General features: G+C 38.1%; 1 protein-coding gene across 1 annotated transcript in view; it reads right to left on the bottom strand.

Annotated features, from left to right (window-relative positions):
* The window catches only part of SYNE3 (spectrin repeat containing nuclear envelope family member 3), a 191,368-nt gene that overhangs the window by 30,917 nt on the left and 145,320 nt on the right, over positions 1–15,131 (bottom strand). Inside the window, 3 exon segments of the mRNA XM_078150426.1 lie at positions 6,529–6,567; positions 7,697–7,849; positions 14,028–14,186. Coding sequence (XP_078006552.1) covers positions 6,529–6,567; positions 7,697–7,849; positions 14,028–14,186 — 351 coding nt within the window.

The following is a 15,131-nucleotide window of genomic DNA, read 5'->3' as shown; positions in this document are numbered from 1 at the left end:
GTAGTGTGGGACCCCGACCTGGACTTCAGCAGGTTGAGCTGTTGGATTAGATGATCTCTAATGTTCCTTCCTGAAATGATGTTTCATGATTCTAATAGGACCCTAACCTGATCAGCTTATAACTGCTCTCCTCTCATTCACTATCTTTGTCTTGCTTCCATCATCTGTGTACCCTGTCCCTCCTTCCCCTGCCCATCCTTGACCTTAGGCAAATCATTCCTCTTGCCTAGCATCAACTACAAAATGAGGAGTTGGGTATAATTATAAACAACTGATCTCCTCAGGAAGATTTGAAAGCCACCCTCCACAACAAGTCTTATATTGCTCTCAGGATTTAAAGGAAAGCCTTTGGATGTTGACTGCCATGTGTATTCACACAGGGGCTAAGAGAATGGATCCCTCTGGGACACAACTAGAAAGAGTACAAGCAGGAATCCTTAAATTAGTAGGACAACCTTGGACAAATCCCTTAACCTATCTGAGCTTCACTTTATATGTATAACAATAATAGGTTTTTTGTGAAGATCAAATGAGGTGATGAATGTATAGCTCTCTATATAAATGTGAATTATTATTATTGGTAAAGCTTATAGGATAAAAATGGACTAATGTGGATGATACGGATGGTGCCTTGGTCACCCCTTCAGATTCAGAGGCAGCCTTGAAGTTGGAGTAGAGGCCCAGGCTGGAATAGGGGCTTAGACAATTGCTAACTCTGGAATTCTTAATCCCATCTGTGACATTACCTTTGTGACCATGAGTAAGTCACTTAACTTCCCTCAGTTTCCTCATCTGTAAAATGAGCTTAACCTAAATGACCTCAACGTTTCTTAACTCTAAACCTGTCATAATTGCTCTATTACTCACCACACACAGGGTTATTTTAAGGAAGGCAGTTTGTAAACACTATGCATGACCTGAGTATCTCTGTGTTAGATTAATTCAGTAACAGTTCTTAAGTACAGAGTGCTCACAAATGATAATTTGTGAATTATTTGGGGACTTGCTAGAGTACTTGGACACTTGGCAAGAAAGAACTTTAGAACAGTCACCTGAAGACAACAATCTGTATGATCTCAGGGAACTGAATACATCTTAGCAACTGAAGAATTCTCTCAAAATCTTAATCTATGAATGAACAGTGTAACAGAGCCCCCTCCCCAAATAGAGATGAATAGCTGCAAAATAGAGTTGAATAGCTGTCAAGATTATTCTAATTATAGATTACTTAGCTGAGCTAGATAATGACTCTACTCTCATAACCACAGAACCTCAGAGATGGAAGTAATCTTTAGACATCTGTATAAGCACATACATCTCTTAATATGAGAGCTGGGAGATATTGAAAGAGCTTTCATGAACATCCATACAATGTTTAAGTTGGAAAGGTTTTCAGAGATCAATTAATTCAACGTAGATAAGATGTCTCCCTCCAGCTGAATTCTTTTTTATACAATCTCTCCCAATTAGAAGCTAAGCTCCCTGAAAGCAGGTAATCTTTTGTTTTTTTTTTCCTATTTGTATCCCTAGCACTTGGCACATAGTAAACACTTCATAAATGCTTTTTCATTCATTTTCATTTATTCTTTCACCAGGAAAATGAAGTGACTTTTTAAAATTTACACAATGAATAAGAGTATAAATAGAAACAAGGCTAGAATCCAGGTGCCTGGACCACTAGTCCAATGCTTCCAGAATTTTAACACCTAAGAGCTGAAAGAGTTTACAGAAGACTTCTAGTTCAACTAGTATTGTACCAAATATTATAATATGTCTAATAAGTGGTCAGTCAATCTCTGATGAAGAACTCCAATGAAAGGAATCTCATCACCTGTTATGTTAGATCATTACACTTTTTGTGGCTCTATTTATTAGAAAGCCTTTCTTATATCAAGCTTAAAATCTACCTCCCTGTTGCTCTTAGTTCTGTTTTCTGGGGTCAAGCAGAATAAACTGAATCCCTGTTCCAGACAATAGCCCTTCAAGTCTTCCTTAAATCTTCTCTGCTTTTAGTAATGACTACTAAGCATTCATAAACCATCTTTTTAATACTGTATTCTAGAATTCTACCAAGAATCAAAGTTAAGCTCCTTGATTTATTGCTTATAGACACCATTCCCTCTCTTTTTTGGAAAATTGGGACACTGGACCTTCTCAGTTCCTATGACTTCACTTTCATTCACCATGATCTTTAATGGATGACAGACAACAGCTAAGTAATCACATCTTCCATCTCTTTCATGATTCTAGGAATTCACTGATTCCTGTCTCAAATTTAGTCAATGTATAGGCTTTCTTCCTTAGTTTTTGTAGAAAAAAAAATATTCCTTTGGAAAAATACCAACCTTGTCTTCATTAAACTAATAAAAAACAAACAAAATCAGATTAAAAAAAATAAGTGGACAAGTTTTCAGAATACAGTTTTGCAGATTCAAACAACCCTAGAAGAGATTGATTGGCCTGCATAGGAACCCTGGTTCCTCTCTAGGTGTATGGCCATACTGTCCTGCCTGAGTCAGGAATTTGAAAGGTGTGTCTTGTGACCATAATAACACATAAATGTCAGCAGGAAATGTATAAAAGACCAAATGTTTGGAGAAAGAAGCTGAGTGAGGCATGTAGTTAGCATCATGGCATTCACTTTCAACTTATTTCTTACTTCTCTCTTACTTTCTTATATTGTGGTATGCTGAAGAAATCATGGCACCAACCCAGCTGGGCCTTATGGTTTAAGCTTGTTTGGATCTTGATTCAGACTTCATTCTTCTTCCTCAGGAAGGGACTATTCCTCCCTATGCCCTAGTATTTGCATAACTGCTGGCACAGGTCACAGCCACATTAGGGACCCAACAATTCATTTTCCTCTCCTCAACCCTTCTGTGAAAAAGTTGCCCCTTCTAGATCTACCCTTATCATATTTATTGAATTCATCACATTTATACAACACTTCCATCATAATACTTATGTGAAGTATAAGTATTACGGTTCCCATTTTATAGATGAGGAAACTGAGGCTTAGAGAGGTGAAATAAGCTGACCCAAGTCACAAAGCTAGTGAGTGGTTCAGTTGGGATGAGAATCTGGAATCTTCTGACTATAATTAAGTTCAATGCTTTTTTCTCTTTAATAAACAGCCTCTCAACTCCCTCTTGTGGCCATAAGGGGCAGAATAAACTGTTAACTTGTTTTTAAAATAGTTCTTGTTAAATAATAGACCATTAGAATAACAGTATGAATATGGTCCATACTGCATGCATTCCCATGAATGTACGTTATGAGAGTCATAAGTAATTAGTCTTGATGTCTAATGGATTTTCTTCTCTTTCTGAAGACTATGGGGATCAGTTCCCCACAACCTCCTAGAAAGCTGTCTTCCTCAGCTGTGAGAATGAATCGGTAGAAATCTGCATTTGGATGAGAATTCAGAGTGAGATCTAGAAAAACCCTCTCCTTCTTTCCCAAATCCGCTAGGCACATTTTTTCCCCTTTTGAACGTCTGTGATCATTCTAACTAGAGGAATGAGAATATCATAGGGTAGAACTCAAGAGGTTCTACTACTTTGGGAATAACAGACGTGGTACTACCCTAAAACAACGTAGCAAGCTTCTTTCTTTGTTTAAAGAATCTTTTCTTTAAATCCTTTCAAATATAAGTATAAAATTTAATATCAAATATAAATATAACAAATTAAATTTATAATTATTTTTACATTTAAGTAAATGAATTTCAATATATAAAATGTCACTTTTTAGTTATGAATAAGTCTCCATCAAGATTCTTTGTCTACTCCTTTTCATTAATTTTTCCTTTTACGTGGTCATATTGAATATTTTCCCTTTCTATAATTCCATTAATATCTTTCCAGATATCTTTGTTTTTCTCATACTTGCTGATTTTAAAGCTCTATATAAATGTTGACTATTATTAGCTTAATTGCATTACAGTTTCATACCACAATTTATTTGACCTTATAATACTCTTGTTATTGGCAGTATGGTTTGGCGGACAGAGATCCAACCTTGGAGTCAGGAGACCTAAATTCCAACTCAGCCTCTATCACATATCGGCTGGCTGATCCGGGGCAAGTGAGTTACTGAACCTCTCAGGGGCCCCAGGAAACTCTCTAAGACAACAAGTTGCAGAACAGTCACTGATCTGCATTGGTAGAGGGAGTTTACATCCTGGAAGTTCTACTATCAACAGAATCAAAGGTCCTGCAAAACAACAACAAATCTGGGTTGCTTCCAAGTACTTGCAATTGTAAATAACACTATAAAAATCTTTGGACAGATAGCTTTTATTGTTTCTATTTGAAAGAAGTACTTTAATACATTAAAATAAAATTTTCTGTGCAGGATATTGACAATAATTAAATCTATTATGTCTTCAGAGATGATTATTTATGTAACTTTACAGCCACATTGCTCTCCAAAAAGATTTCAACAATTTGCAGTTCTACCACGAATGGTTGAATATAGCTGTTTCTCTACAACCCTACCAACAATGTGTTTCATTGCTTTAAATTATTTTCTCCAATTTGATGAGTGTGAGGTTATTTTTGTTAATTTATTATTTATTGCTATCATTATCACATATTATTATATTTATTACATTGTTAATTATTATTTATTATTAAATTTATTGTTTATATTTTTACATTTTTGTAAATCAGTAAGCATTTTTACACATGATTAATCACAATTTGTATTTCCTCTTTTAAAAATCATGTCTTTGTAGCACTTGACCATTTATCCACTAGGAACTAGAAATTGCCTTTGCAAATTTTCAGTATTGCCATAAATATTTTAGATGTCAGGTTTTTAATCTGTAATAGATACCATAAGTATTTCCCCAATATGTTCCTTTGTTTTCACAATATGATTTTTTGTTGTATTAAAACTTTTATTTTAGCTTGTTCAAGCACATTTATATTATCCCTAATAATTCATTCTATTTATTTAATAGAAAAAGTCAGCTCCCCATTACATTCTAGATAAATATATTATTCCATGTCTTCTGTTTTCTTTATAGTTGTTTTTGTCATTATTTAAGTTTTTTGCCCAGCTAGAATTCTCTGGGGTATATGGTGTGGGTCAAAATTCATTTCCTGCCAAATTGCTAACTAATTCTCCCAGTATTTTGGTCAAGTAATAAATCCTATTCCTCAGACTTTTATTATCTATGGTTTATTATATTTATTATCTAAGGTTTTTATTAAATACTAACCTTCCGAATGTATTTGATTACATTTCAGTTCCTTTCCTGATTCCCTTCACACTGCCATAGTAACATATAATTTTGATAATTACTTTGAAATATGCATTAGTCTTAGAGAGCAAAATCACCTCATCAGTTTTTTTTCATGTACTTCTTGAGATTTTTACTCATTTGTTTATTCATATCAACTTCATTATAGTTTTATCCAGGTTTATGGGGAAACCAGAGAACTTATTTCTATGCTAACACTTACTGTAAACCATTTGTTCCTAAGGGACATAGAAAATTGGAATTGAAACAGACCTTGGAATCATAGAACCATAGAGTGTCAGACCTAGTCTTAGATTCATAAGCTATTAGAACTGAAATGGACCTGAGAGATTAGATTAGTAAATTGAGGCCCAGACAAGGGAGTTGACTTACTCAAAATCTCAAAGCTAATGAGAGTCAGGACAAGGACTATAATCTATGTCTACCAATTTCCATTTCAGGGTTCTTTCTCTTATATCAGGCTATCTATGTAGAGAGAAGATACAAGGTCCCAGCTATTTTTTTTTTTATAGGCACTGTTGACATTAAAGACAGACATCAATTGGTGAATGACTAAACAAATTGTGGCATACAATACAGGCAGTCATGTGGTACAGTAGATAGAGTGCAAGGCCTGGAATTAAGAAGACTTGAATTCAAATCCAGACTCAGACACTTCCTAGCTGTGTGACTCTGGGCAAGTCACCTCACCGCTGTTTGCTTCTGTTTCTTCAGCTGTAAAATGGGGATAGTAATGGCACCCATCCTCCCAAGGGCATTGTGAGGATCAAATAAGATAATATTTGTAAAGCAGTTAGCACAGTGCCTGGCACGTAATAGGCAATATAAAAATATTAGTTGTTGCTGTTATTATTATTATTGTATTTCCCCTTTTTGCAAATGTGAGCAACTATGGGTATAAAACATTGCATACACTATCAGAACTGGTTGATTGTTAGTCTTAACTGACCTGCTTTTTCCCCTCCTTATCTTTCCTATATTTTATCACAGGGGATGGCTTTCTCGGAGGGTCAAGGAATGTATAAACAAAACATATCAGTGAAAACATTTAAACCCTTCATTGGAGACCACGTTGAAATCCCATGTGGGTAAACTCCTACCAACCTACCCTTATAGATTTGTTTTTATAATACAGCTCAAAAAAGGCTTTTTAAAAAAATCTTCAAGAAAGTCAAAGAAGAAAACATTTCAGAACAGATGTTCCACATGGAACCATTACAGGCAGTACTATTGAAGTGAGTAGCAGGAAAGTACCATACCTTTCTGAATCCCATTGGCTTCCCAAGAGGACTGTGAGCCTGTTGGTTTGTTAAGGGAGGGGAGGAAGGGAGGTGTAAAGGGAGGTGGGGAAAGAAGAAAAAAGAAAAGTAAGTAAATTCAAAATCCCAACAGAGCCTACAATGGAATATTCATTTTGCTGGGAGAATGTTTCCTTAAAAATTCTGGTCATCTGGACAGCCTGAGCTAGCAGGTAATTTGATTTAATGAGCTTTTTAACACACATCAGGAGCACAACCCCGTGGGTCTTGTTTCCTAATAACGTAAATCCAAGGCACAGTTGCCTCATCATGCATAGCTTTGATTCTACTGACACCTCGTGGCCGAACTCACAACACTCTTGGTATAAAGGAAGGCCAGGCAAAGAATGAACTAAAATGAAGTCAGAATGTAAACCGTTGAACCTTAAGGTTCTTCAATATCTTCTAGTCCAATCTCTAATTTTACAGATTAGAAAACTGATTTAATTTAGTTGATACATTTAGTTAGTGGAGAACTAGGCCTAGAACTCAGGTCTCCTTATTCTCAACCTAACTTTCTTTGTACTGAACTAATCAGTTCAACAAATATTTGTTGAGCAGGGTCCTGTAAGGGAAACATAGAGGGGGTGCTTGTTTTTGACAAGTTTACAATTGTGGAGAGAAAATATACGTGTGTGAGAAAAGAAGTAACAACACAAGAAAATACATGCTAAATATCAAATGAGATGATGTATAGGGAGCTATACAGTTTGGTGGATAGTGCTGGGCCTGGACTCAGGAAGACCTGAGTTCGAATCTGGCCTCAAACACTTAATAGCTGTGTGACCCTGGGCAAGTCACTTAACTTCTGTTTGCCTTATTCCGTGGGAGAAGGAAATGGCAAACCACTCCAACATTGGTGTGCTATGGCCCAGAGGGTCACAAAGAGTTGGACACGACTGAATGACTAAACGTCAAATGAGATGTACATTTGGATATACTATACTTGGAATTTGGTAAAGACAAAAGTTACTTTGAGCAGGGATAACCAGGGAAGACTTAATTCAAAGCATGGTTTTCTCAGCTTACCTGACTGAGGAACAGTGAAATGTAGAATATGTGACTTTTTCTATCTACCTATGAGTGCTTATTCTTAGACACCACAATGCTCTTATTCCTTGACACCTACCTCTAGCAAATGGCTGGAGTCCTTGAGTTTAGATTTATAGAGCATCCAGCGGTAGCGGAGATCCTCCAAGTTCTCAGAAGTTCCTTTCTTTAGTTGGAGATGAAGAAGATTTTCAAAAAGATGCTGACCTTCTGGGAGCCTATCTTGCAGCTCCTATGAAGAGGTAAAGACAAATAAGATGCAATGAGTACAATGACAATTCAGCCTACAGTCCTAAAACTCACTTAATGAAACTAGTCAACTTTGTCCTATTTCTAGTTAATTAGGGATATGAAATCTTAATTTATCAATTAAAAGCACTTATTCACATACTATGATTCTTGTATGATCAATAATGATCTTTGAATTCATTGAAATAAAAATATATCATTATTACTACTATCGTTAGTGTCAGGGATAGCTAGGGAGTACAGTGGATAGAGTTGCTGGGCCTGGAATCAAAAAGACTCATCTTTCTGTGTTCAAATTTGACCTTAGACACTTACTAGCTGTGTGACCCTGGGCAAGTCACTAAATTCTATTAAGATTGTAAAGCTGTAAAAATTCTGAGTATGACCTCAAAGACAAGGATATGTGTCTGTCTTATCAAAAGACAGTTGAAGGAACCTTTGATTAGAGGTGAGCTGGTCCACCTCTGGGTTATGTTACAGATAGAGAAAGTTTGACCCAAAGAAATTAAGTGGAGGTGGAGCCAAGATGGTGGAGTAAAGGCAGGGACTCACCTGAGTTCTCTCCCAAACTCCTCCAAATACCTTTGAAAAAATGACTCTAAACAAATTGTAGAGCCCACAAAAAGACAGAGTGAAACAAATTTCCAGCCCAAGAAATTAAGTGACTTGTTTAAGGTCAGAGAGGGAACTATATTTTGTCATTAATAATTAGGATAAGGAATTAAGAGCCTGAGTCTTAATTCTAGAATTTTACATTATGATGGGTTACATCTTGATATTTTCTTTTCTCCTTAACAAAGGAGATTTAAAGAGAGAGTATGGTGCAGGGAAAAGGGAACAGGACTTACTTAGAGTCAAGGGAAATGGGCTGATAATCCCAGCTCTAATCACTAACTACTGTGTGCTTTCTTTGAAACTCCGTTTCCTCATCTGCATCATAGGGATGAAGGAAGATCTTATAGAAAATGAAGCAGAATTGTAATAAGGATTAAGAAAGGGAGAGATGATGGGGCAGTTAGGTAGTGCAGTGGATAGAGCTCTGGCTTTGGAGTCAGGAGGACCTGAATTCAAAGTCGGCCTCAGACACTTGATACTTACTAGCTGTGTGACCCTGGGCAAGTCACTTAACCCCAATTGCCTCACCAAAAAAAAAAAAAGAAAAGAAAAGAAAAAGAAAGGTAGAGATGAAGAGAAAATGCATGATAGGCACGAAGGACAATTTGTATCATTCCATGGAAGCAATTTATTAATCAATCAAGAATTTATTAAACACCTACTGTGTGTCAGGGATTGTGCTAGGACAGAAATACAAGGAATGAAACAAACCCTGCTCTCTAGGAACTTGCATTGTAATTGGAGAGAAAACAAAACAATATATAAATAGATACATATATGCATATATACAAATAAATATTAAGAAAATAGAAAGAATACAGTAGTTTGCAAAGGAGGCAGGAGTGTGTTAGTAAATATTTAACAACCAGCTCCATTGAAAAAAATAATTACAGCACATTAATCTGTATTATTAAATCTAGACTATCAACAAAACAATAAACCAAGCCCTGATGTATAATCTGCCAATTTCTGAATTGTAAGCGTTCATGCCGAAAAGTTAAATCGTCAGTTCTCTACAGCTGGTATGAGTTGGCTCCAGGACACCCCGGAAGTTAGCATTAGAATGGATTTCAGATATGGGAAATGGCCAGTGCAAAGGCACAGAGGCATGAGCCGGAGTACCATGTAAGGAACAGAGTTTGGCTGGATTGCAAAGTATGTGGTTGGGGGGGAGAGAAGTAATAAACAATGAAACTGGAAAGATAGGTTAGGACCAGATTATGAGGGGCTTTAAAAGGTAGGTCAGCTCATAATTTGTCCCAATAGGGAGCCATTGGATTTTTATTAAGAAGAATGTTATGGTGGGGCCTGGACTTATGGAAAATCACTTTGGCAGCTGTGTGGAGGATGGACAGACTGCAGTGTGGAGAGACTTGAGGCAAGGAGAACATTTAGCAGGCAACAGTCTAGACCACAGCAATGAAGAACCTGAAGTGAGGTGTTAGCTATGAGAAGAGCGAGAAGGGTTCCATGGGGGAGATGTTGTGGAGGTAGAAACAGCAACTTTGGGCCACTAACTTAACTTGTGGGGTGAGGGGAAAAAAAAATACACACACACACACACACATATACACACATATATACATACTTATATATATATATATATATATATGTAGTGTGTGTGTGTGTGTGTGTGTGTGTGTGTGTGTGTGTGTGTGTGTGTGTGTGTAGGGTTTTCAAAGGAAGGCACAGATGCCTGGCACCCAGGTGTCAGCTGGTCTGCAGACCTGCCCCAGGCTTCCCTGACAGGGCTCACGGAACTGGGCTCCTATGGGGTCCCCACAGCCACTGTGGCTTTCCGCTTCTCATTAGATCAGCAAAAAAAAAAGGGGAAGAGGACCACATTGATATGTTATTGTTATTTCAGGGATAAAATGTTTAACAAAAATAAATGCTGGTCTGGTCTTCCCTCATACCAACCCCATGGATAGAGGTACACAGGGTCATGAAGAGCCAGATACAACGGAAATGACTGAATGACAACAGGTTATTAAGTTTTGAACATTAAACAGGATTTTATTTGATTCTAGAGGTTATAAGGAGCTACTGAAAGCACTGGGGGAGGGGGTTTGTGTGACATGGTCAGACTTGTGCTTTAGGAAAATCACTTGGGGGGCAGCTAGATGGTACAGTAGATAGAGCACTGGCCCTGAAGTCAGGAGGATCTGAGTTCAAATCCAGCCTCAGACCAAACTCTTGACACTTACTATCTGTGGGACTCTGGGCAAGTCACTTAACCCCAACTGCCCTAAAAATAAATGAATAAATGAATGAATGAATGAATGCCTAAATGGATGAATGAATGAATGAATGCCTAAATGGATGAATGAATGAATGAATGCCTAAATGGATGAATGAATGAATGAATGCATTCATGCATGCACGAATAAATAAATAAATAGATAGATAGATAGATAGATAGATAGATAGATAGATAGATTGATAAATAAATAAATAAATAAGGAAAATCACTTGGGTAGCTCAGTGGAGGATGGATTGGAGCAGAAAGAGAGCAATGATAGGCAAACCAATCCTATGGGACATCAAGGCTGAGATGTCTAATAAGCAGTTGGAAATACAAGACAAGTTCAGCAGAGAGTTTAGGGTGGATAAGGAGATTTTAGAATCATCAGCATAGAATTATAACTGAATTCATGGGATCTGATGAGATTACCGAGTGAAATAGCATAGAAAGAGAAGAGAAAAGGGCTCAGGACAGGGCCCTTTTTGATGAAGATCTATAAAATAAGACTGATTAAAAAAAAAAGCAGTCAGATCATCAGGAGCAGAGGTCTGAAAACCTAGAGAGAAGAGAATATCAAGGAGAGGAGGTTGATAGTGTCAAAGGCTACAGAGAAGTCAAAAAGGGTGGGGATTAAGAAAAAGGCAATTAAGAGATCATTGGTAACTTTGGAGAACAGTTTCAGTTGAATGATGAGGTCAGAAGCAGACTAAAAATTAGGAAGGAAATAAGAAGAAGTAGAGGTATCTATTATAGATGCCCTTCTGAACTACTTTGTAGGAAAATGGTGAAGATTAGAGGGAAGGGAATGACTGAAGGGGCAACATACTGGAGAAGACAGGAGGTGTTTAGGAACAAGGACACATGTAGGGGGGATGGCTTTGGGAAGGAGAATTACTGAGGAAAGGAAGAGAGAGTGTGGGGTGATGTTAAGAAGGTTGGAGATGAACAGAAGGAAGAAAAAAAAGGTACAGCAAATGGCCTCACATTTCTCCTCCAGGACTTGTGTGTTGGGTGGGAAGAAAGATAAAGGAATAAGCATTGATTAAGCACCTGTTACGTACCCCGCACTGTGCTACGTGCTTTATAAATATTGTCACATTTAGATCTCACAACAACCTTGGGAGATGAGTGTTATTATTATCCCTACTTTACAGTTGACAAAACTGAGGCAGACAGAGGGTTCAGTCACTTGTCCAGGGTCATATAGCTAATACATGAGTGAGGCTGAATTTGAACTCAGATCTTCTTAACTCTAGGCCCAGTGCTCCACTCGGGAGCACCACCACTATACCACCTTCTTGCCTGGGGTAGGTTGGGGGAGGTCCAGATTGAAGGGAAAATTTTCACTATGGAATTCCAGAGGGCACAATGGACGAGGTGAGTGGATTGGAGTGGGACATAGGAGGGGTTGATAGAAGGACAATTAGGATCAGATATTGAAAAATGGAGGTTGGCAATAGTTTGCTCCCAGGTGGCTGGGATGGAGTAATACAGGTATAGGAAAGTAAGTATTAGGGTAGTAGTGGGTAGCAATCAATAATAATGCTCACCATTTAATGGCAACAGCTAGGGGCAAAGAACCTTATCCATGCCGCTGATCCTCTGGGTTGACTGCTTGACTGTAGGGTGGCAGCACTGTAGCCAAGTCCCCCATGTCTGGCAAAAGGTGCTGGACAGGGCCTAGGTCTAGGACTCCTCCCACCATCCCCCTGCCCTCCCTTACTGCCCTGGACCTTTTGCTTAATGTGTATTGCCAGGAAATGTGCATTGCCAGGAGTGTAGGGTGCGTTCAGGGAAGACTAATTCCTCTGGTGTGATAGCTGCTGAGCCCTTTTCAGGGCTGCTTTCCACCTTTGGTGTCCACCTGTTCCATCTAACTCTCACCTGTGGCATGCGCAGCTGCCACACCCTGGTAAGCCATTTTGGCAGAAGGGCTGAACCGGGTTGAGGGTCACTGAGGGTCTCAAACCTGTTGGTGAGTTAGAGGGATGTCTACCCCAAGCACATGAAGACTTCCCCTGGTGGAATGGGTAGATGAGAACAATCTGTTCCAATGGCCCTGAAGGCAGCTGAAGCAGGCGCCGTGGAGTGCTTAGAGCCTGGTTAGATATCAGAGATGCCAAGGTCATCCACGGCACCTTGAGCCATCACTAGTTGTCTTGATTCTGTCCTGTCACTGGACTGTGATGACTTTGGAGGACAGAGTGAGGCGGACGACTTCATGCAACTTTGCCTCACCTAATCCAATTTACGCATGAATCAAAAGACATCACCCATACCATTTTACCTATCTCAAAGATCTGTGGTGACTGGCAAGTGACAAAGAAGCAGGTGCGGACACACTGGGAATTGTGGTCACAGTCCTGTGCACAGGTGGACCAGGTCACATAGGGTTGTTTTCTCACCGGACACAGCAGTGGGATTCAGCAGCCCCCTGGGTATCTGAGCAGCCTTTTAAGGACTGCACTGCTCACCTCCTGGTGTGAGGGAGGGGCTAGAAAAGGTTTACTTAGAAACAGTCCCAGAACGAGCCATTATCCTTCTATTGATGCATTTTTCACAATAATTCCATTATTCCTTTAATGTTCTACAGATTACATCATGGGTGAAGAGTAGCTATGGTTAAATAAAAATTTTAGGATGAAGCTTAGATAAGATTTATCTGATTATTATTGTTGTTGTTAACCCTGGATCTCAGAGGCTGGATGCTAGAAAAGACTTTTCCAAGATAATTCCATAAAAGGGCTAGAATATGAGTGAACAAACAAAAATAAGAGCTCATACCATTTTTCCCCTCCAAATTGGACTATACTTCTTAAAGTGCTAACAGTAAAGAAGAGGCAGCATGATATAATGCAAACCATACTGATTCTAAGAATCAAAGTCCCAGGGTTCTGGTTTTGGCTTTGTGTCTCTGAAAGTCACTTAGCCTCTCTAGGACAGTCCCCATATACTAAGTGAGAGAGTTGTACTACATAATCCCTAAACCTTTTCCTACTTGATCATTCTATGATGCTAAGGTTTGACCCAAGCGATTGTTCTGTGATTTTAAGGGTCCACTGAGCTCTAATAGTTTATCTCCCTATCCAAAAGATAAAAACTACAATATCTGTTATACCCTTTTTACAGCCCAGAGCTGTTTTGTTGATTAACTGGGATGATGAGTGTGAAATGCTATGTAAACTGTAAAGAAATATATATTTTTAACCAATTATTTAAAATGGTGATAAACATAATCACCAATAATTATTAATAATACCAAAATAACTCTAGAGGGAAAAGGGTTTACTTAGAAACATACCTTCAGTTTGTCTTTTCTTATTTTGGAGTCCTTAGCATTGGAAGTTTTCATGGCAATGATCTTGACCAACTTGATATTTTCCACCTTCAACCACTGTTCAAAGTCGTTCAGGAGTTTGGAGAAATCGTCATTGCTTTCTTCTTCTTCGGACAGACTTCCCTACATAAGGAGAAAGCACTGGATATGAAAATCAATCACTGCCAGCTGGTCTTCCTTGTTCCATTTTAGAAAGGACAAGAATGGAGAAAGGAAGACTCAGAATGAAAAGTCATTCAATTCATATACATAGAAGAAAGAGTGCTGAATTTCTTATTAGCTCAGCCTTCACTTTTACTTTCTCCAATAGTTATTTGGAATTTCTTAGAAACAGGACAGAGAGCAAAGCGATCACTTCTATTTGGGATTTTGACTTTTAAATAAAATCATGGATCTAGGGATGGGAAAAGACTTTTTTAATTAAAATCATTCCTGTTTCAATCAAAGACTCTAATCTCTAAAAATAGTCTAGGTTACAGGAGTAGTAGCTTCAAGATGAAATCAGACCCAATTGGAATGGGAAGCTTTCAAGGATAGAATTCTAAAAACAAATAAATACAATAAGGAAAAAAGGGAAATGTGTATAAAGAGATTGATATGGATGTTCAGGAAAATCAATGATCAATTTAGGATTTTAAAAAGACATGCAGAAGATGGAATCAAGGACTGGCAATGACAGAATAAATACAAAATCATGCCACATTTCTGTAAGAATAACGTAGTATTGTTCAGTCATTCAGTCACGTCTGACCATGGACCATAGCATGCTAATATTGTCAATGGGGTTTTCTTGGCAAAGACATTGGAGTGGTTTGCCATTTCCTTCTCCAATATAAGAATAATGTAGGGGATATTGATACCCAGAATGAGCTGAGGTGGTGAGGAATGCTAAAGACAATCAAGAAATTTTTTTTTTAGCTATTTAGGGGCAAAGAGAAGGATCAAAGAAGGAATAGGACCACTGGTTGGGGTGGATGAGACTATGATAATAGATGGAGGAGAGAAGACAGACTGCTTAACTCTTATTTTGATTCTTTCTTATCTGCCTGGTAAGACTTAGGAGACAAT

Source organism: Phascolarctos cinereus, unplaced genomic scaffold (assembly GCF_003287225.1).
Source record: "Phascolarctos cinereus isolate Bilbo 61053 unplaced genomic scaffold, phaCin_HiC Scaffold_2;HRSCAF=192, whole genome shotgun sequence".
Classification (NCBI taxonomy): domain Eukaryota; kingdom Metazoa; phylum Chordata; class Mammalia; order Diprotodontia; family Phascolarctidae; genus Phascolarctos; species Phascolarctos cinereus.
The sequence above is the reverse complement of the archived record's forward strand: the minus strand, read 5'-3'. Positions and strand labels throughout refer to the sequence as shown.